Source organism: Lepisma saccharinum, chromosome 3 (assembly GCF_977018435.1).
Source record: "Lepisma saccharinum chromosome 3, izLepSacc3.1, whole genome shotgun sequence".
NCBI lineage: Eukaryota > Metazoa > Arthropoda > Insecta > Zygentoma > Lepismatidae > Lepisma > Lepisma saccharinum.
Window position 1 is genome coordinate 63,114,254 of NC_139231.1, and position 18,032 is coordinate 63,132,285.

The 18,032-nt window shown below is 37.7% G+C and overlaps 1 protein-coding gene across 5 annotated transcripts in view; it reads right to left on the bottom strand.

Annotated features, from left to right (window-relative positions):
- LOC145985090 (uncharacterized) overlaps window positions 1-18,032 on the bottom strand; it is a 64,008-nt gene that overhangs the window by 36,889 nt on the left and 9,087 nt on the right. For 4 of the 5 annotated variants that reach the window (XM_083118675.1, XM_083118679.1, XM_083118676.1 and 1 more), the window contains exons 3-4: window positions 17,716-17,897; window positions 3,758-3,924 (exon numbers count right to left, since the gene is read on the bottom strand). In XM_083118675.1, the coding sequence (XP_082974801.1) occupies window positions 3,758-3,924; window positions 17,716-17,897 (349 nt within the window). Of the gene's footprint in view, window positions 1-3,757; window positions 3,925-12,583; window positions 12,619-17,715; window positions 17,898-18,032 lie in introns of those variants that run through there. The other variant, XM_083118680.1, reaches the window with a different exon arrangement.

The following is an 18,032-nucleotide window of genomic DNA, read 5'->3' on the forward strand; positions in this document are numbered from 1 at the left end:
TTGTGGTTCTGTGGTGCAAAGTCGTAATGTTTCTAAATACTGTACTTTCTATCCCAGAACACAAAACATATATATATATATGTCATATATTATGTGCAAGGTAAATTAGAACAAAGCAATGTTTACGATATTGCTACATGGTGTTGGAAATATGATTGTATAAATTTATGAAAATCCATGTTACTGGCTATTTACACAACACAACAATATAAATATATAAGAATTAAGAAATGAAAAATTCAAATACTTACCACAGTACAGTAATAATAGAAATAATAATAATATATCTTTATTGAGCAGGCGAGGTTCAACGTACGCTGTTATCTAAAATCGAAGGCATTAAAGTCCCGTAGAAGAAGGTTCCATGCCTTCTCCTTTTGTGTTGTGCCGTCAATTCTTTTTTAATATTATTATTTTTTTACACTCCACTACATCCTTGTACATATTGACAAGGTTGATTAGTACATCTCTCAAATTCAGAGAACTTGGCAGCCCGAATTATTTTCTTCTCCTACATGTTGATACTTTAACACATCACATTACTCTATGGGGTTCTTGATTGTCATTTGTTTTAGCCAACCAATCAGGTATAGCCTTACAAATTAATCTCGGGTCAGTTGAACGTAATCTACTGAACGTCGTTTTTCGTTGGTGCAATGCAAATCTTTAAACCAAATTTATTTAGAGTGGATTAAAATTGATCTCGCTCATCTGAACTTCGAAATAATCGGCGTTGGTGCACGCGGCCATTAGTCAACGTACAGTAATATTTATCCTGCCTTTGGATTAACATGATATTCTTCCCATCCTTGCTGAATGTTGACCTAGCAGAAACCACCTTGCATTGTTACTATTTAATGTAAACTAAACATTGGGAGAAGGGAGAACCAGACTACGAATAAAATACACAAGAATGCACTAATGTATTACAGCAATTAACTGCTACCACAAAAGCATTTTTCAAAGCATGAGTTCCTTCAAATAATACATAAAATGTGAACATGAAACTCTGAAGTGGCAACAGTGTGTACATAAGCACGGCTTCATTGGTTTACATTTGCTGCCAGAGGATAATATTTTCTTTATTATTTATTTATTTATTGAAATTTCTAGTACAGCAGAAGCCATTTTAAACAGGAAAAAAACAACAGTAAAACAGTACACTAGTGTTAAAATGAACACACGAAACAAGATAAAATAAAATAAACAAAATATAAATATAAACATAAACAAGTCAAGACAGTTCCAAGGTAAACAGATGTGTTTCACAAAAGCATAACATACAGTAGAGCGTCGATTATCCGAAGTAATTGGGGGACATGGGTGTTCGGAAAACTGGTTTGTTCGGATAATCGAACTGTACATGTTTATTTGCCAAAAAGAAGTACTGTACAGTAAATTTATTCATAAAAACAGGCATCTCTTTAAGTATTACAAAGTAACGTACAAAGGCAACTTTAGTAGGAATATATAGTATGTGGTACAGTTTATTAAACAAAAATATGTACATATTACATACGCATTTTGCATGAACAATACATACACCGACAGAAGTGTGCTGATAGTTGAAACACAGCGACTGGCGGCTTGGCTGGTCAGCAGCACCTTATGAAGGCCCCATTAGAAGCAATGTTCCGCCAGCGGTGGCTCAGTGCGGCGACTACTGTGGGAAACTTGGTTTGGGAGTGAGGGGGATGATGGACGGTAGGGTGGGAGAGTAACAGGTGCAAGCGAGTACACAGTTCGGTTAAGCGGTCGTTCGGTTGACCGACGTTCGGATAATCGACGCTCTACTGTATATACAATTTTTTCTATGTTGGTAATGAAAGATGGATATGAACTGAATATATCGGTTTGGTTTGATATGACATTGAACTGATTTGGTAGCCTATGAAATAGTGAACGTTGAATGAGTGAGAGTCTTGGAGTTGCAGTGTGGAAAGTTTCCTTGCTCCGCGTTTTGTGTCTGGGCACTCTGAGGGAGAGTTTGTGGAGTGGGATGCTGCATCTTAGGTTTCCATTAATGATCTTATGTAGTAATTTCATATCTGCAACGTATCTACGGATTCTGGAGTATTTATGTTTAAGTTTACAAGCAGAGGTAGGTGTCTCAGGGCCGGCACTCTATATCGAACGATGGAGAGGAAAAAGCTGAGAACATTGTCGATCTTGGAGGTATGAGAAGGGGCAGCCATGTTCCAGATGGGTGAACAGTACTCTAGAATGGGGGACAAATGTTTTGAAGTAAATGGAAAGTGCTTTCGGGTTATGGATTTCGGTGAATCTGTAAAGTAAGCCTAGCATACGCATTGCCTTTTTTGTGATGGTTGATATGTGATTATCGAAAGTTAGTTTAGAATCTATGAGGATACCTAGATCTCGGAGTTGTGCTTCTTTTGCTAGAGTGATGTCGGTGAGTGTATAATTACCTTCAAGAATGTTTTGCTTCAATGAAATTGTTATGTAAGAGCATTTCGAAAGGTTTGTGGACAGTTTCCATCGCTTACACCATTCGGAGAATCTATTTATGTCATTTTGGAGAAGCTGCATGTCTGATGGCTGTTTTATTTCTCTCATAATCTTACAATCATCAGCGAAAATTAGAATTGTGCTTGAGATGGGGGAATTAAAGAGGTCTGTGAGATCATCCAGATATAATACAAATAACAGAGGGCCAAGAACGCTTCCTTGCGGCACACCAGATATAACAGGAAGCCAGTTAGAATTAGTTCCAGGAAGTATAACACGTTGTTGTCTATTTCTTAGATAGTCTTTCACTATGTTTAACATGTTTCCAGTTATATTAAATTTGTTAGCTAATTTATGCAGTAAATAATGGTGATCCACTGAATCAAAAGCTTTGGACAGATCAAAGTACACAACATCCAACTGATTACGATTAGTAATTGCGTTTATGGCATAGGATTGCATAGAAGACAGATTTGTAAGGCATGAAGAATTTGGAAGAAATCCATGCTGCGCTGGGTTAATGTAAGGGGATGTGAATTTCAGAAGTCTATTTTTTAGAATTTTTTCACAGACAATAGCAAGTGTGGAGAGGAGAGAAATGGGCCTGTAGCATGTAGTATCGTTTGCATTGCCAGATTTAAAAATGGGAATTATATTTGCTTTCTTCCATTGAGTGGGAAAGCAGCCTTCTGAGAAGCACCTATTGTATAATGTTGCAAGAGGAGTGGCTAGCGAGTGAGCTGTTTTTTGAAGGAAAATAGTAGGAATATTGTTTGGTCCAGATGCTCGGTGAGAAGAAAGGGAGGTAAGGAAGTGCAATACTTCACTTCATTCTGTAAAGACGGTAGAAAGAGAGTGAGAGCAGATAGATCATTTGCAATTGGCACAGGAACTATCAAGTGATTGGTACCGGAAAGGAAACAGATTGGAGAAAATGGTATATAGCATTGTACTGGGAGACACATGGCAACACTGTCACAAGAAATTAAGTTTCTTTCTTTTCTTCCTTTTTGTCTCATTGCAAAGGCAACACATTCAGTTGTCATATCACAGGTAAAACCAGAAGTGAAAAATCAGACTAAGCAAGGGCTGGCTAGCAGCTGTTGGTAGAGCAGTGGCAAGGTTCAAGTCCTGGTTAAGTTTATTTTTCTTCATACATCTCCTGTGCAGTAACCAAGAAAGTGTGGGGCCCTAACTCCACACCACCTATATGCCTTTGGGAGAACTTCACATCTCCTGTGTGTGATAAAACATAAAGTAACTTGACCCATGCATAAAAACTACATACCTTCACCTTCATTACATATTTGCATTTAACACACTTGTATTCCCTTTGGTATTCCAGCACTTTTGTATCTGTCATCCGGACGATGGTCCCAGATACTCTCAGGAAGTTGCCCAGATCGTCATTGTTTGGAAAACTTGTTCTATGCAGCTCCGGACACACTGGGAGAGCTGTAAATTCCCCAGAATAAAATTATATACATATATATATTTTTCATTAACATTCATATTAAAAATATATGATAGTGATAAATGACAGAATGAAGTATCTCTTAGTAATTCAAGTATCTGCCACTGAGGTAAGTCATGAGAAAATTATTATTTATCATGGTGTGAAATTCAGCTTGTTTTTATGAAGAAATTCAATATGTATGTATCATCATTATTAGCTTTGAGTTATAATAAGCTGTACAGGGTAAGTCAAAATGATGGACCCGATTACAGAAATTTATTCTGTGAAATCTAATAAACATATGTTATTGTGAGACATGCACTTCGAAAGGTTAATTTTCAAGGTTTAGTTTCCACACAGTGTTTCCACTTTCTACCACTAGGAGTCAGCGGGCGAGCAGGAAAATGGCGTTGACTGGAGAACAGAGATCTTTCTGTGTGCTTGATTATCATGTGAACAAGTCTGTGATTAGTGTGCAACGGTATTGCCGTACCAAATATTGGAGAGAACCACCTACGGGGAAGGCCATTCGTAAGTGGTATGAACATTTCAGAGATTTGGGCTGCATCTGTAAAAGAAAATCGACTGGCCATCCGTCGACTGGGGAAGAGACAGTGGAACGAGTGCACACATGTTTCATGCGGAGTCCACAGAAGTCCACCTACCGGGCAGCGAGAGAACTTAAACTTCCACAGAAAACTGTCTGGTGGGTTCTGCGGAAACGTTTACAAATAAAACCCCACCGCTTGCAACTAGTTCAAGCCTTAAAAGACACTGATTATGCTTTGCGTGCACCCTTCTGTGCTGATTTCCTCGCATTAATGGAAACGGATGGGTTCTCTTGAGAGGTTAATTTACAGAGCAATTCCAGAAAATTGTCAACCTAGAGTGTGAAAATCAAAGTGTAACCAAGTAGCATGTATTATACCTTGTTGGAAAGAAAACTTCATGTAGATTAATGTAGTATAATTATATCCTAATGTAACTGATTTTTGCAGCTGCAGAATAATAAAATATGATGGTACTGCTAGTCAGAGCTCGCATTGTATAAATAATGGTTTTATTTCAACACCTATAAAATTATTCAGAAACTATCTACCTGAAAGTTAATTATATTACTAGAATGTGCATAAAAATAACATTATTTTGCACAGAAACTGTATACTAAAAATATCATGTATGAAGAAGTAATGCATGCTAAACTTCGTTAAGAGGGAGGTGGAGTTTGGCGAAGGTCGCCGTGAAAAGTGCTTAAATTTAACATGGGCTTTTTTGCATTTTGAATATAACGTTTTAGGACAAAAATTTGCCGGAAAACACGCAGTAGATGTGAACTTACTTTATCAAACTTTGAGTACATGGCACATTTATGCAATTTCAGTTCGATAAATGTGCACAAATTCCATTATTTTTTTTCAATTTCCCATAAGAAAATACGTAAATAAGCACAGAATGGTTATAGGATTTGTGGGTAGCACTAACGAAAATGGCCATTATGATGCATACTAACGTAATGCTCAATCCTTCTATGACTAAGCTAGGGAGGGCTTTTCTTTCAAAAGTCACTTGCACAGCCCAAAATGATTGTTTAAAAATGTCATGTATTATCGACGGCAAAAGATACGGCCGCTTTAGCCGAATTTCATTCATGATAGTTCGCCACTTGGCCACTAGATGTCTCTGTTCGAAAATTGCCCCAGGCTGACGGGAGGGCTAGTTCGCACGGGTGTTTTAATTCTCTGCACAGCTGGGTTCCGTCCCCTCGTCAGGTCCCGTAGCTGTCACAGCTTGATTTATTGCCTCTTTCCCAGGCAAGAAACCAAGAAAGCAGGAAGGCCATGAGTTTGTGTATGTTTGAGTGTAGAGAAGCAGAGCATATTTACCGTGAATTGCAACCAGTGACACAGTAACTTTATCTCGACCCCTACCGCGAAGGATGTATTTAGGGGGTCCAGGTGTCCCAACCTCCCCCCGAAAGACTTACCAAGTACAAAAATTAAATAATGAAAATAATGAGATTATAAAATAACTTCAATTAAGTAATGAAAATAAGGTTGTTGTTTAATCGCAAATTGTTTATTTCCGCAAGAATATTGGAAAGCAATACGATTTTGAATGACAGTACCAAAGAAGATTTATGCAAGAATTATTACTACTTATAATAATATGCAAACAAAATATTACCAGGAATTTTACTTTCGTCAACTGGATCTAACATCATTTTTTCATACTCAATAAATATTATATTCTTTATCTATTTGACATTAATTTCCTTGCCAGGCCAGTTTCTATTTATTTACAAATTTTGCCGACCTTAACTACACGTAAGCTAGATAATGAATACGTGATGTTATACTGCACTGTTGTTATACCGCCTTCTTACCTATTCATGTAATAAAAATATATTAATTAATTTAATATAATTATACTTATTTTAATTTAACATTATTAATATTATTATTTTGATACATTACGTTAGGACGCCCCTCCGAAATATATATCTAGATACGTGCCTCGTGTTCGATTTGAATAAAATGTAGAAAAGGCGGGGAGGGTGGTAGCGCTTCCTCTTTTTACATTTCGATAGTTTTACTTCACATGTAGTACTTTGTGCAGATAGGAAATACGTGTACACACACACACACACACACACACACACACACACACACACACACACACACACACACAGACACACACACACACACACACACACACACAATTGATGATTCGCAAAGGAACTTCGTTAAATTCCCATGCTTGTTCCGCTCACAAATCACATGCTCCAAATTACAATAGCCTACTATTGTTGTTGCTTACATATATGTGTGTGTGTGTGTGGTTCCTAGAACTTCACTACTTCCAATCATAAACTTGATGTGACACTTACAAAATATTTGTTTTTGGAGTGGAAAGATCATGAAAAGGTCTACTGTTTCTTTGCAAATCTTCAATTAATGTAAAATTTAGTATAAAAACATAATTTTGACTGACTTGCTAACTTGAGATTTAAAGAAATTATTAATTTGAATTCTTCATTAACAATAACAAAAGCGACATAAAATGTAGAAGGACAAGATTCTTGGCTTGGTTGAGAATTACATTAGAGATATACAGGTTAGGAAAGGGGAGGGAGAATTCCCTGTCTTCTTCCTCTTCAGCGCGAACCCTGCCTCCTACATTCTACATGTCCATTCAAAATGTCTTCTTAGTTTCGGATATATTTTGCCTCCCCTATAGCGTAATGGTAAAGATGAACCTCATAATGTCAAAAGGCCCCGAGTTTGGTACCTGGGGCTTCAGCTACGGGACGCGCGCAGGTTCGAGTCTCCTGGGAGAAGCGTAACAACTTTTCTCCTGATATTTCGGCCAGTCAAACTCGCAGCCCGCGGGCCGCATGTAGGCCCCAGCATACGTTAATGCGGCCCGCCTTGGCTCCACTTAACACTTCATGCTTGAAATTATCTATACATTTGTAGTTATCCCGTTTTCTCTTTTCTCGTGATACAAGACCAGACTCATCCAAACTTCAACACATTGACCAATTTTCCCTACACAGGTATACATTCCATTATAGAGTAGGTGTTGTGTCAACTAAGCAAGGTGATTGACAGGTTACTTCTGAAGTCGCCTATGAGTCTGTTTCTTGATTTTCAAGGATTTACCTGGAAGAAAAGCCAGTTTCTGTAAAAGTTTCAGAGAACCATATCGCTGCCCAAACTTCGTTGGAGTAAGAAAAGGACTATAGAAGAGGAATGTAGATTTTTCAAGTGAAATGCTTACTTTTGTTGTGAAGTGAATACTGAAAAGCGTAGAACTTTTGTATCCTGATAAAATAAATCCATTCAGAAGTATTTCTTTATCACGAAATAAATTTGCCATAATCTGTGGCGGAGTGGTTAGCACAACCCGTTGCGACACCAGAGGTTGCGGGTTCGAATCCTGGCCTGAGCATGGGTTTTCTTTGTATGTGTCCCTTCATCAATTTCATCATATCATTACTCATCCTCATCGTCGCCATTAGGCAAACGTGGCAGAAAAGCAACGCTAATAAAAACATCAGAATTACAGTTGAGGAGAGGATTTATGACTTAGTCAATGAACAATTGAAAGCGAAATTTGTTCGTGTTGTTGCCTTTTCCCTCACAATATGCGAAATTACGCACGTCTGTGAGCTAGCTCGGTTAGCTCCCTTCATTCGTGGATGCGATTCTTATCTCGATATGACAGTAAAACTACTTGAATGATTCCTCCCCGTGACACAAGAGCTGATATTTTGAAGGAAGTGGAGGTCATTTTGCAAAGTTACAGTCTTCCGTTATATTAAAACTTTTTAATAAAGTTATAATTTGTCCTTCCCAACTTCTCAGGAATACTAGGAATGACAGGAATATTTGTCCACAGTAAAAATACTACGTGATGAAGTTGGAAACAGGTTTCAAGACTTCAGAGGGTGCGAAGGGCAATAATCTTGTTCTGCTCTGCTCCCTTTTCTTTTGATGATGCGTGTGCAAGTCCTGACTTCGAATGGAACTTATTTAATTGCAGTGCAACTCGTATAGGTGGGCTATCCTTGATTTTTCTTATATCTCCCATAGCAGTATCGTCGAATAAGCTATTTTGCTGTAGAAATTTTATTAATTTTGGTTGCACTTGCCTTGGTGAAAAGTTGTTTTCCATAATGAAGATTAATGAAACAGCCGAATGATCAAGAATGACTGACAAAACATTTGTTGTCTGCGTTAAGAGTTTCATGCTAACAAAAAACTTATTGCACACTTTTGAAAAGCTTGTTAAAAAACAGTGAAATCTGTGCGAAACGAAACTATAATTGCAAACAAACAGTTACAATTGTAACCAATTTTTACTCGAAAGTAACATGTAAAATACTATAACCATGAAAAAATATGGGGGGAGGTATATATAATTTACATATCGATGCTGCAATAATAATCACTGGAATCCCCCCTCCCTTCGGCCCCCTTGGGTCGAACCACTTAGTTCTGGATTTTAAGGTGTTGGGGTTCTAGATGTGTGGCCCGGATAGTTTTGACATTATCGTTATGCGGTCCTACTCACGAATTGAGTTTGACATTGCTGGTCTATAGGACCTGTTGAGGAGATATATGTGTGTGTGTGTGTGTGTGTGTGTCATAGAACATCACTACTTCCAAACAAACTTGATGTGGCTCTTACAGAAACATCTGTTTTTGGAGTGGAACGATTACGAAAAGGTTTACACTGGCCTCCCCGATGGTGCAGTGGTAGTGTCGCCGCCTTGTAATCAAGGGGTTCAAGGTTCGATACCCGGTGGAGGCACGTAGTGGTTCGGATTCAACTTTAAACTGTAGGTCCAGTCCCTCTTAGCCTTACTGTGCATAAAGTGGACTTAAAACACTAAATCAATCAAACAACAAAAGGTTTACTGTTTCTTTGCAAATCTTCAATTAATGTAAAATTTAGTATAAAAACATAATTTTTGCTGACTTTCTAACTTGACAAATTATTACTTCGAATTCTTCATAACACTTATAGTGCTGACCTTGAAGATCATACTATCATTAGTTGGACTGAAATTTCACTTGGGAAGCAATCAATTAACATTGGGAAAAATCACAATAGGAGAAAGCAACTAATGTGATGCAGGAACTGGTTATATTTTTCCACAGGGGATTCCCATCACCACTGAGAGTTTGTCCCCACCCTAGGCCGATTAGCCGGCCCCGTGGTGGAGTATTTATCTCATTTCGCTACGACGCCAGTGGTTCCGGGTTCGAATCCGGTCTGGGCATATGTGTCATTCGTGAGCGTCTCTTCATCGATTACATCATATCATCATTAGCCAAGAGTGGCAGAAAGGCGAAGTAAAATAAACAAAATCAATCAATATTGGCCGATTAAAGCTGCTGTGAACTCCAACGATGAGAACTGTGCAAAGGGACTTAATTCAGATCATAACAAAGAAAACTACTTCATCAAAGTGTATGTTCAATATTATACTATTGTTTCCTGACATCTTTGTTACTACTGTACATTTTGTTACATTGTTTTGTCCGTCTTTCTCCTTTTCAGTTTTTCCATATGTTACGCATGTCCACGTTTCCCCTTTTTAAATTCCAGGCAGTTTCGCTCCTGCCCATCTCTAATAGGGACTCGATTCTTTAATAGTTGAAATAATAATTGTTACTAATTCTTGCCTTATTATTATCATTATTATTATATATCGATTTTGTATAAAAGAACACCCCCTTAAAAAAATACTTTCTTTCAACTGATATTCTCTACCTCCTTCTTTACTCTCAATTGATAATTCCAATCTCAACAAGAAAATTCAACATAATTATAGTAGCCACTGTAATCAACCAAATTTATTCAGTCAAAACTTCAGTGATGAAGGTTCCGCCTCGGGAGCCTGCCACTCTTCTCGTTCCATGCAAGAGTCAGCCAGCAAGCAGTGAAATGCGAATTGCTTTGCCAGTGGAGAAATTTTAGCCTCCGAAACCAGAATGAAAAGAAACAGGTGGGTGTCCTTTTCCTGGAAACCTCACTGCGGGAGTCACGGGGAGGGGAGGGGGTGGTGAAGGGAGGAAGGTTCTCTTCCTAGTCCTCTGATATGTCGCTAGGTGTCTCTGTATCGCATCGGGCCAGGACACTACTTTCATGCAAACCTCCAGGCCACTCTTAAGCGGTAGTGTCAGTCTGTTACCAAAATATTTGAAAAAGTTTTTTTATAAGAAAATCCAAAGTGACAATTTCACAGATATATCTTAAGGCATTAGGGTATTATGGGTAGGTAACGGACTGACACTGGTAACAGACTGACATTATAAGGAGAAGTTATATAAAATATTAAAAAACTTTCATACATGCTATCTGACAGTCCTGCTTTAACTTTTATTACTCAAAATGATTTTTATAAAGTTATAAAATAATGTTAGTTATATTATAAAATAATTTGTGTTGTAAAAATCATACTTAAATCGAGATGCCAAGATTAAGCAATGCTGAGAAGCAGCGGAATTATAGACAGTGTATGAAAAAAAAAAGCTTGTTATGAAGAAGTAAAGAGAAAATATGCTGAAAGACAAAAAATAAAAAGAAGTGCACCTAGTGAGAGAGGTAAACAGCAGCTTAAGAAGAAAAACCATGAATACAAACAGAAGGAAAGACAGAGGAAAAGAGAAACTACTGGTAGTCAGAATAATGCTAGTGCCACTGTTCATCCTGAAACACCAACAACATCTGTCATTGAAACACCGACAAAAGTGTATTCATCACGTCAATCATTTGGGAAAGCAAAAAAACATGCATCATCTGCCTTACCTGCATCTCCCAGAAAGAGACGAACTCTTATAGTTGACTTTGCAAGGAATGAAGGACTAAAGATTGGTAATACCTCTACATCTCCCTCAAGTGCCTAAACAGAATCAGAAACTAGAAATGTTATAAAAGAATTTTACTCCGCGTATGGAATCTCTTGGCAAGCTCCTGGAGCAAGAGACTGTAACTGTGCGTGAAGGTGGAGTGAAAAGAAAATATCAGAAACGGTACTAACTTACAAACCTTCAGGAAGCATATGCAATGTTTTGCTTGAAGCATGCTGAGATAAAAATAAGTTTTTCCGCTTTTTCTGATTGCAGACCCAAGTTTGTGTTTCTTTTACAAAATATACCTCAAAATGTTTGTGTTTGCATGACACATGAAAACATTAAACTTATTAATCACCCTCCATTCTTCAGGTATAAATGTTTCTACAGAATTTCGGCCATTGATAGACCAGATAGTATGTAGCCAAGATAATGAACCTTGTATGACTGGCAAATGCGAAATATATCCAGACTTAAATGCCATAACAGACAGTGATGAAAGTGAAACAGATCTTTCAGAGTTCTGTAAGTGGTATAAGTGGGGAAATACTACTAATAGTGTTGAGAAAACTGAAAAGACTGGAACTGTCCACGATTGTCTTGAGTCTCTGTCAGGAAAAATTCCACACTTTCTGCATCATACTTCCATAAAACGTAAACAGCAGATGGCTTTCCAGAGAAGGATTCAAAACTTACATGAAGAAGAAGCTGTCTTACAAATTGACTTTTCTGAGAACTTCACATGCAAGGAACAGGATGAAATCCAATCTGCCCATTGGAGCAATAAACAAATTACAGTTTTTACAGCTGTAACTTGGTTTCACGATGGAACTACATCACAAAAGAAGTCTTTTGCTATTATATCTGACTGCCTTAATCATGATAAATACAGTGTACATGTATATTTTAGATTATCTCCAAAACGAACTTGGATTATCAATTTCCAGTCTTCATATTTTCTCAGATGGCGCAGCTTCACAGTTTAAGGAAAGGTACACTTTATGTAACATCACATATTTTTTTACAGCAGGAATAAACAACATTGAGTGGAGTTTTTTTTTGCAACTTCCACGGTAAAGGGGCTGTAGATGCAATTGGGGGAGAAGTAAAGAGGATGGTGAGGGAAGCTGTAATGGCTGGGAAGACTTCAATTCACTCTGCACATGAATTTGTCACATTTCTTCAAGAAAAGAAGACAAAAATTGTAGTAGCAGAAATCCCAATTTCCACCATAGAAAATGTGAAAGCAACACTAGATGAACGCTGGGTTAATATCAACAAATTCCAAACATACACAATATTCTCCATTTCAGAGTCATCTCTCAAAATGTCATTGAATGCTCCAACTATACAGGATCGACTGAGAAATTTGTTCATTCCTTCTTGAAAAATCAGTGTTCTGGAAGATACGAAATATTACAAAACAGTTCTTTGGAAGTCGAGAAATATTATGCAGTATTTTATGATCAGACATTTTATATTGGCAGAATATCAACCATGGACAATGATGAAATTACACTTAAATTTTTACATCATTCAGTTAACAGCTTTTTCTGGCCACGACCTAATGATATAGAAACTGTAAACAAGAAGTTTTTATTTTATGGTCCAGTTGAATTGCAGGGTGCTGGTCCTTTTGAAATTCCACATTTAAGAGAAATAGAAAAACAATTTAAAATTTTAAGAAGCAGTGTAACATTGTCATACAGTATTAGCAGTTTATATACCTTATTTCCTTTGTACAGTGTTTAAATAGTGTTTGTGTGACTTATTGTTAGTAGTTTTTAGTGTTACTTTAACTAATTTCAGTTATATAGTAAAGAAAAATATTTTTCTTAGTAAGAATATGTACGTCTGTTGAGTTTATGAATATATTTCAGAAGGTATCAGTATGTTACCACACATGTCAGTCCGTTACCAGGCTTATTTTTTTTTTTTTCTGAACCACTGAATAAAACTGAAGCATTCAGATTTTGCTGTCTTACTGTACCACCTTCCACTTTTAATCATTGAAAAAAAGAAGTACTAAAGTGTCCAACTTTCAGAGAATTTTATCAAAACATTCAGTAATTTGAAACCGTGAGTTGACACATGTGTCAGTCCGTTACCATGCTGTTTTTTATTATTTTCTCCATAGTCAGACAAAATTGTGGAAAGTTTGTTACTGGGTTAAAAAGGACTCTTTTTATTATCTAACATGGTGATGTTTTGGAAATGTAATATTGCATATCTGCCTAATTAAAAATTTAAAAAGCTGAAGAAAATCTTCTAAAGTGTCAGTCCATTACATCTGGAATTGCTCTACAGTGATGAAGCAACTTTTCACCTTTCAGGGAAAGTGAATAGACACAACGTAAGGATTTGATGAACTGCTAACGCCCATGAATTTGTGGAACACGAACGCGATTCTCCCAAAGTGAATGCCTTTTGTGCCATTTCCCATGAAAAGATTTATGGGCCTTTTTTCTTCCATGAACGTACTGTGACAGGACTTGTTTTCCTTGATATGCTGCAACTATGGCTTCTATGGCTGCAACTACAGCTTGCAGAGGATAGTGCAGATTTCATTCTCCAATTGGATGGTGCCCCTGCGCATTACCATGGCAGCGTTCGGGACCATCTCAATGGGGCATTGGAACAATGTTGGATAGGCCGTGCATCTCCAGAGGATCGACCTCTCCTTCATTGGCCACCTCGTTCCCCCAACTTGTCCCCATGAGATTTCTTCATGTTGGGTTTTGTCAAGGATCATGTTGGATGACCTGCGTGCCCGCATCACAGCAGCCATTGCTGATATTGACTACAACATGCTACACAAGGTTTGGCAGGAGATAGACGACCGGCTTGATGTTTGCCGTGTTATACAAGGTGCTCACATATAACACTTGTGATTTGTTTGAAAAAACTTTGACAGTTTACCTTTCATAGCACACGTCTCACAATAACATTTGTTTATTATACAGGGCTATTCTAAATGATCTTCCCGAATTCAAAGTATAATATCTCACGTTTATTTAGTCAAAATGACATGCAAATGATTTGAAATGAAAGAAAAACCAAAAAGTTTTAGTATTTGTCAAAACTGATATTTAGTTCTGCATTCTGCCGCTAGGGCGACAGTAAATCAAGATGGCTGGAAACTAAGACAGGAGAGCATTTTGTGTCCTGGAATTTCATGTACAACAGTCAGTTATTTGTGTCCAATGAAGTTTTAGGACGAAGTTCAGGTTAGATCCACCAAGCGGTCACTCAATTCGGAAGTGGTATAGACCATTTGGCCTATGGCCCTATATTCTTCGAGGAGGACACTGTAAACAGACTTTCCTACCTTCACATGCTCTTCCCACAGACATGGCTCTTCCCACAGCTGGAAGAGGACATGGAAAATTTTATTTTCCAGCAGGATGGGGCACCCCCCCCCCCCATTGACACCAGGATGTCAGGAGGGAACTCAACAGAAGGTTACCAAATCCATGGATAGGACGAGCTAGTCGTGAGGATCAGGTTCTGCTTCCTTGCCCCCCACCCCCTTCCCCAGATATCACACCGTGTGACTTTTCGTGGGGTTATGTTAAAAACCAAGTGTATGAGCCTCCCCTACCTAACAACGTACCTGAACTTCGAGTATGCATCCAAGAAGCAGTTGCGTCCATTGACTCTGAGATGTTGGGAAGAGTGTGGCAAGAATTTGACTATCGGCTTGATATGTGCCGAATTACAAAAGGCACTCATATTGAGCACCTTTGACGTGGAACATAACACGTATGCATGTAAAAAAAAACTTTTTGAGTTTTTCTTTCATTTAAAATAATTTGCATGTCATTGTGATTAAATAACCGTGAGATATTAAAGTTTGAAATCGGGAAGATCATTTAGAATAGACCTGTATTTCACAGAATAAATGTCTGAAATTGGGTCCATCTTTTTGACTTACCCTGTATAATAAGTCAGTATCTTACATCTCACATCATTGGGGGCATGCATCCCTAACAACATCTGTATCAATATGAATTGTATAGGGTTGCGCACAAAAAACCAGCCTGCTTCATCTTGTCAGACATTCTCAAACTATTATTTTTCCTACATTCACCCAGTCGACTACTCCCCCCCCCCCCCTAATCTGGCCATGTCACTTCGTCCCTTCTGCTAAGCACATTAATTTTGGAGAAAGTTTCGTTTCAGACCAAGTGATATGAGGAGGGACGGTTTTTCGTGCCCAACCCTGTATTTTTTCCTAATTTACATCACTTTTCTGATATGCTTGGCTAATTTAGATCAATGAGCAAAAATCCTGCTCGGATAACTGTGGCACTCTTGGATACTTTTCAATATCTTAATTCCATCCTCCATGACAAATAAAATCAGTTCATCCCTCAATGTTTCAATCTTATGATTTGAAAATTTTGAGGACTGAAATGCATAAATGCATAATCCTCTCAGAAAACATGCACATTTGTAACAGTGAAGCATGTGTCAAGAGTATAAAAGTTATTCCACAGAAGGAACATTGCATACTAATCAAGATTTACAAAATGAACACTGTGGTAACATTGACAATTACACATAATTACAATATTACAAACAAAAGTGTTTCAAGTGTTTATCAAGAAGCACAATAGTTTCTTGAAGACATATTCTAACTTTTTACTTCTTATAAATTAATATGGCCAAAACCACATTACTCCTTTATCTTGATAAAAATTCAAGCACAGCGAATTTAGCTACAAGGATGCTGTACCTATTTCCACATGTAGAGAGATTGAAAGATGAAACGGTATCCCCCAAGAATTGCAAAATATATATACACACAAAAAAACAAAACAAGAAAAGGAAGTTTTATAAGAGAATTAGGAAGCGTGACTGGGACAGTAAATTTGAATCTTCGAGAAAATAATTAATGCTCTTTGGAGTTTTAGGGAGTACTGTTCATAGAAGAAACAATAGTAGTTCATGCAAGCATCTGTGCCTCCCAGGGAGCAACTATTTTTCCTTTACAGTCATCATGGGCATAGACTGCTGTGGTAGAAGCCAACACACTTCTCTCTGTCGCGGTGCAGATCCCAATTTTCGTCTCCCTGCCTCTTAGCATCACGTGCTCTACCCTGCTCGCCAACCTTCGCCATTGTTGCCAATTGTCATTCCATTCCTGGCCCCACTTGCGCAAACATAATTGAAAACAATCTAATAGTGCTCCAAATCACTGCTCACACCGCTCGACAGGGATGTTAATGTGGCAATATAGATGACGTAATGGTTGCTTCTTTTATGCAGTGCATTTTCATTGGCTAGTTAGTAACTAGTGTGGCCAACTGTATTAATGAAGCACTATTTCTATCATGGAAGGACAAACACAAAGTGACTGAGTTTTGTTGGACTGGAAGCATCATAATGTTATTTTAAGTACTTGACCGGTTTGACATTGTGTGCATTGTATTGTGTGTGTGTATGTGAAAGAGCATGCGTTTGGTTAGTGAACGTTAAATTCCATAATGCCTCCAGTACTATTGTTCATATTTCATCACTTTAGAATTGCTCAAATGACAAATTATGTGGAAGCATGAGCATTTCAACTTGCGGATCCGTCACGTGTTCTTGTAGGAATTGTACAAAGGAAGGAAGCTGTTATTTTTGCTGCTTAATGCGATGCATATTGTTTTCTTTGTTAAAATTGGCATGCTTTGATGGGTGAAAAGTTCATAACAAAAGAAAAATTCGCGTGCTTTATCGTCTGGTTGCAATATATGTACTGTTATTCTTTTCTTGTTATTGTTGCAGAAGCTGGCATCGTTTGTAAATGCACAACAAAGGCAGCCGACTGTCGCCCATCACAGAGAGGTAATAATACTGCTTAAGGAGGAGTGTTTGTGGTCCAATTGTCGAGGTTTAACATGTTCGCAGCGCAGGTTATTAGTTCTCAAACCAGTGGTAGTGTCAGTCATGCATCAATCAATTGTCGTTGCAGTTCCAGTACCAATGTGGATGGGCTTATTGGGATTGAACAGTTAAAATGCCACCAGGTCAATTAATGCAATTAATGCAATGGGAAAATATATATATTTCAATCGTAAGAGTTCTAATCCTGGTCTGCCCAACAACAAGAGCACTTAGACATTTTACAACACCTTCCTACCCCATGTATGGTTGCAGCAGCAGTCCGTATCCAAGACAAAAGTGATCAAATGGCTGCTTGCAAACAAATAATCATGTAGGAGTAAACAGACGAGACAAATAATTATCCAGAAAACATGCAATAAGTAATCATTAAGCTGATGAAGTATGGGTGTATAGACATAAATAGAAATCAATGTGTACCATGATTAGTTTGGAATTAAACGATGAGAACTTGGGCCATTACAAGTCAAGGTTTTGATCATGCAGTCTAAACCACAGTCTAAAAAGTATGCATATCTGAAAAAGAACACATACCTGTCAGTCTGGCATGGACTTTACTTTTAATGTGGTATCCATTCTTTTCTTCATTGGCATTTGATAGCAACACTCTTTGTTGAGCTTGGATGAGTGCTTCATCAAACTTTGGCAACACTTGGATAGGGTTTGATAATAATCTGTCTCCAAGTTCTGGACACTTCTCAAAAAATGCTAAAAAACTGGAAGCAAGGGGAAATTTATGAAGAAATGCTACTAAAAAAAGCTAATTATCGAAACATATTAGCATGCATGCACAATAGAAAGGTCTGATATTTAAAATGAAGGAAGTCATCAGAACAAATAAAACATCTAGC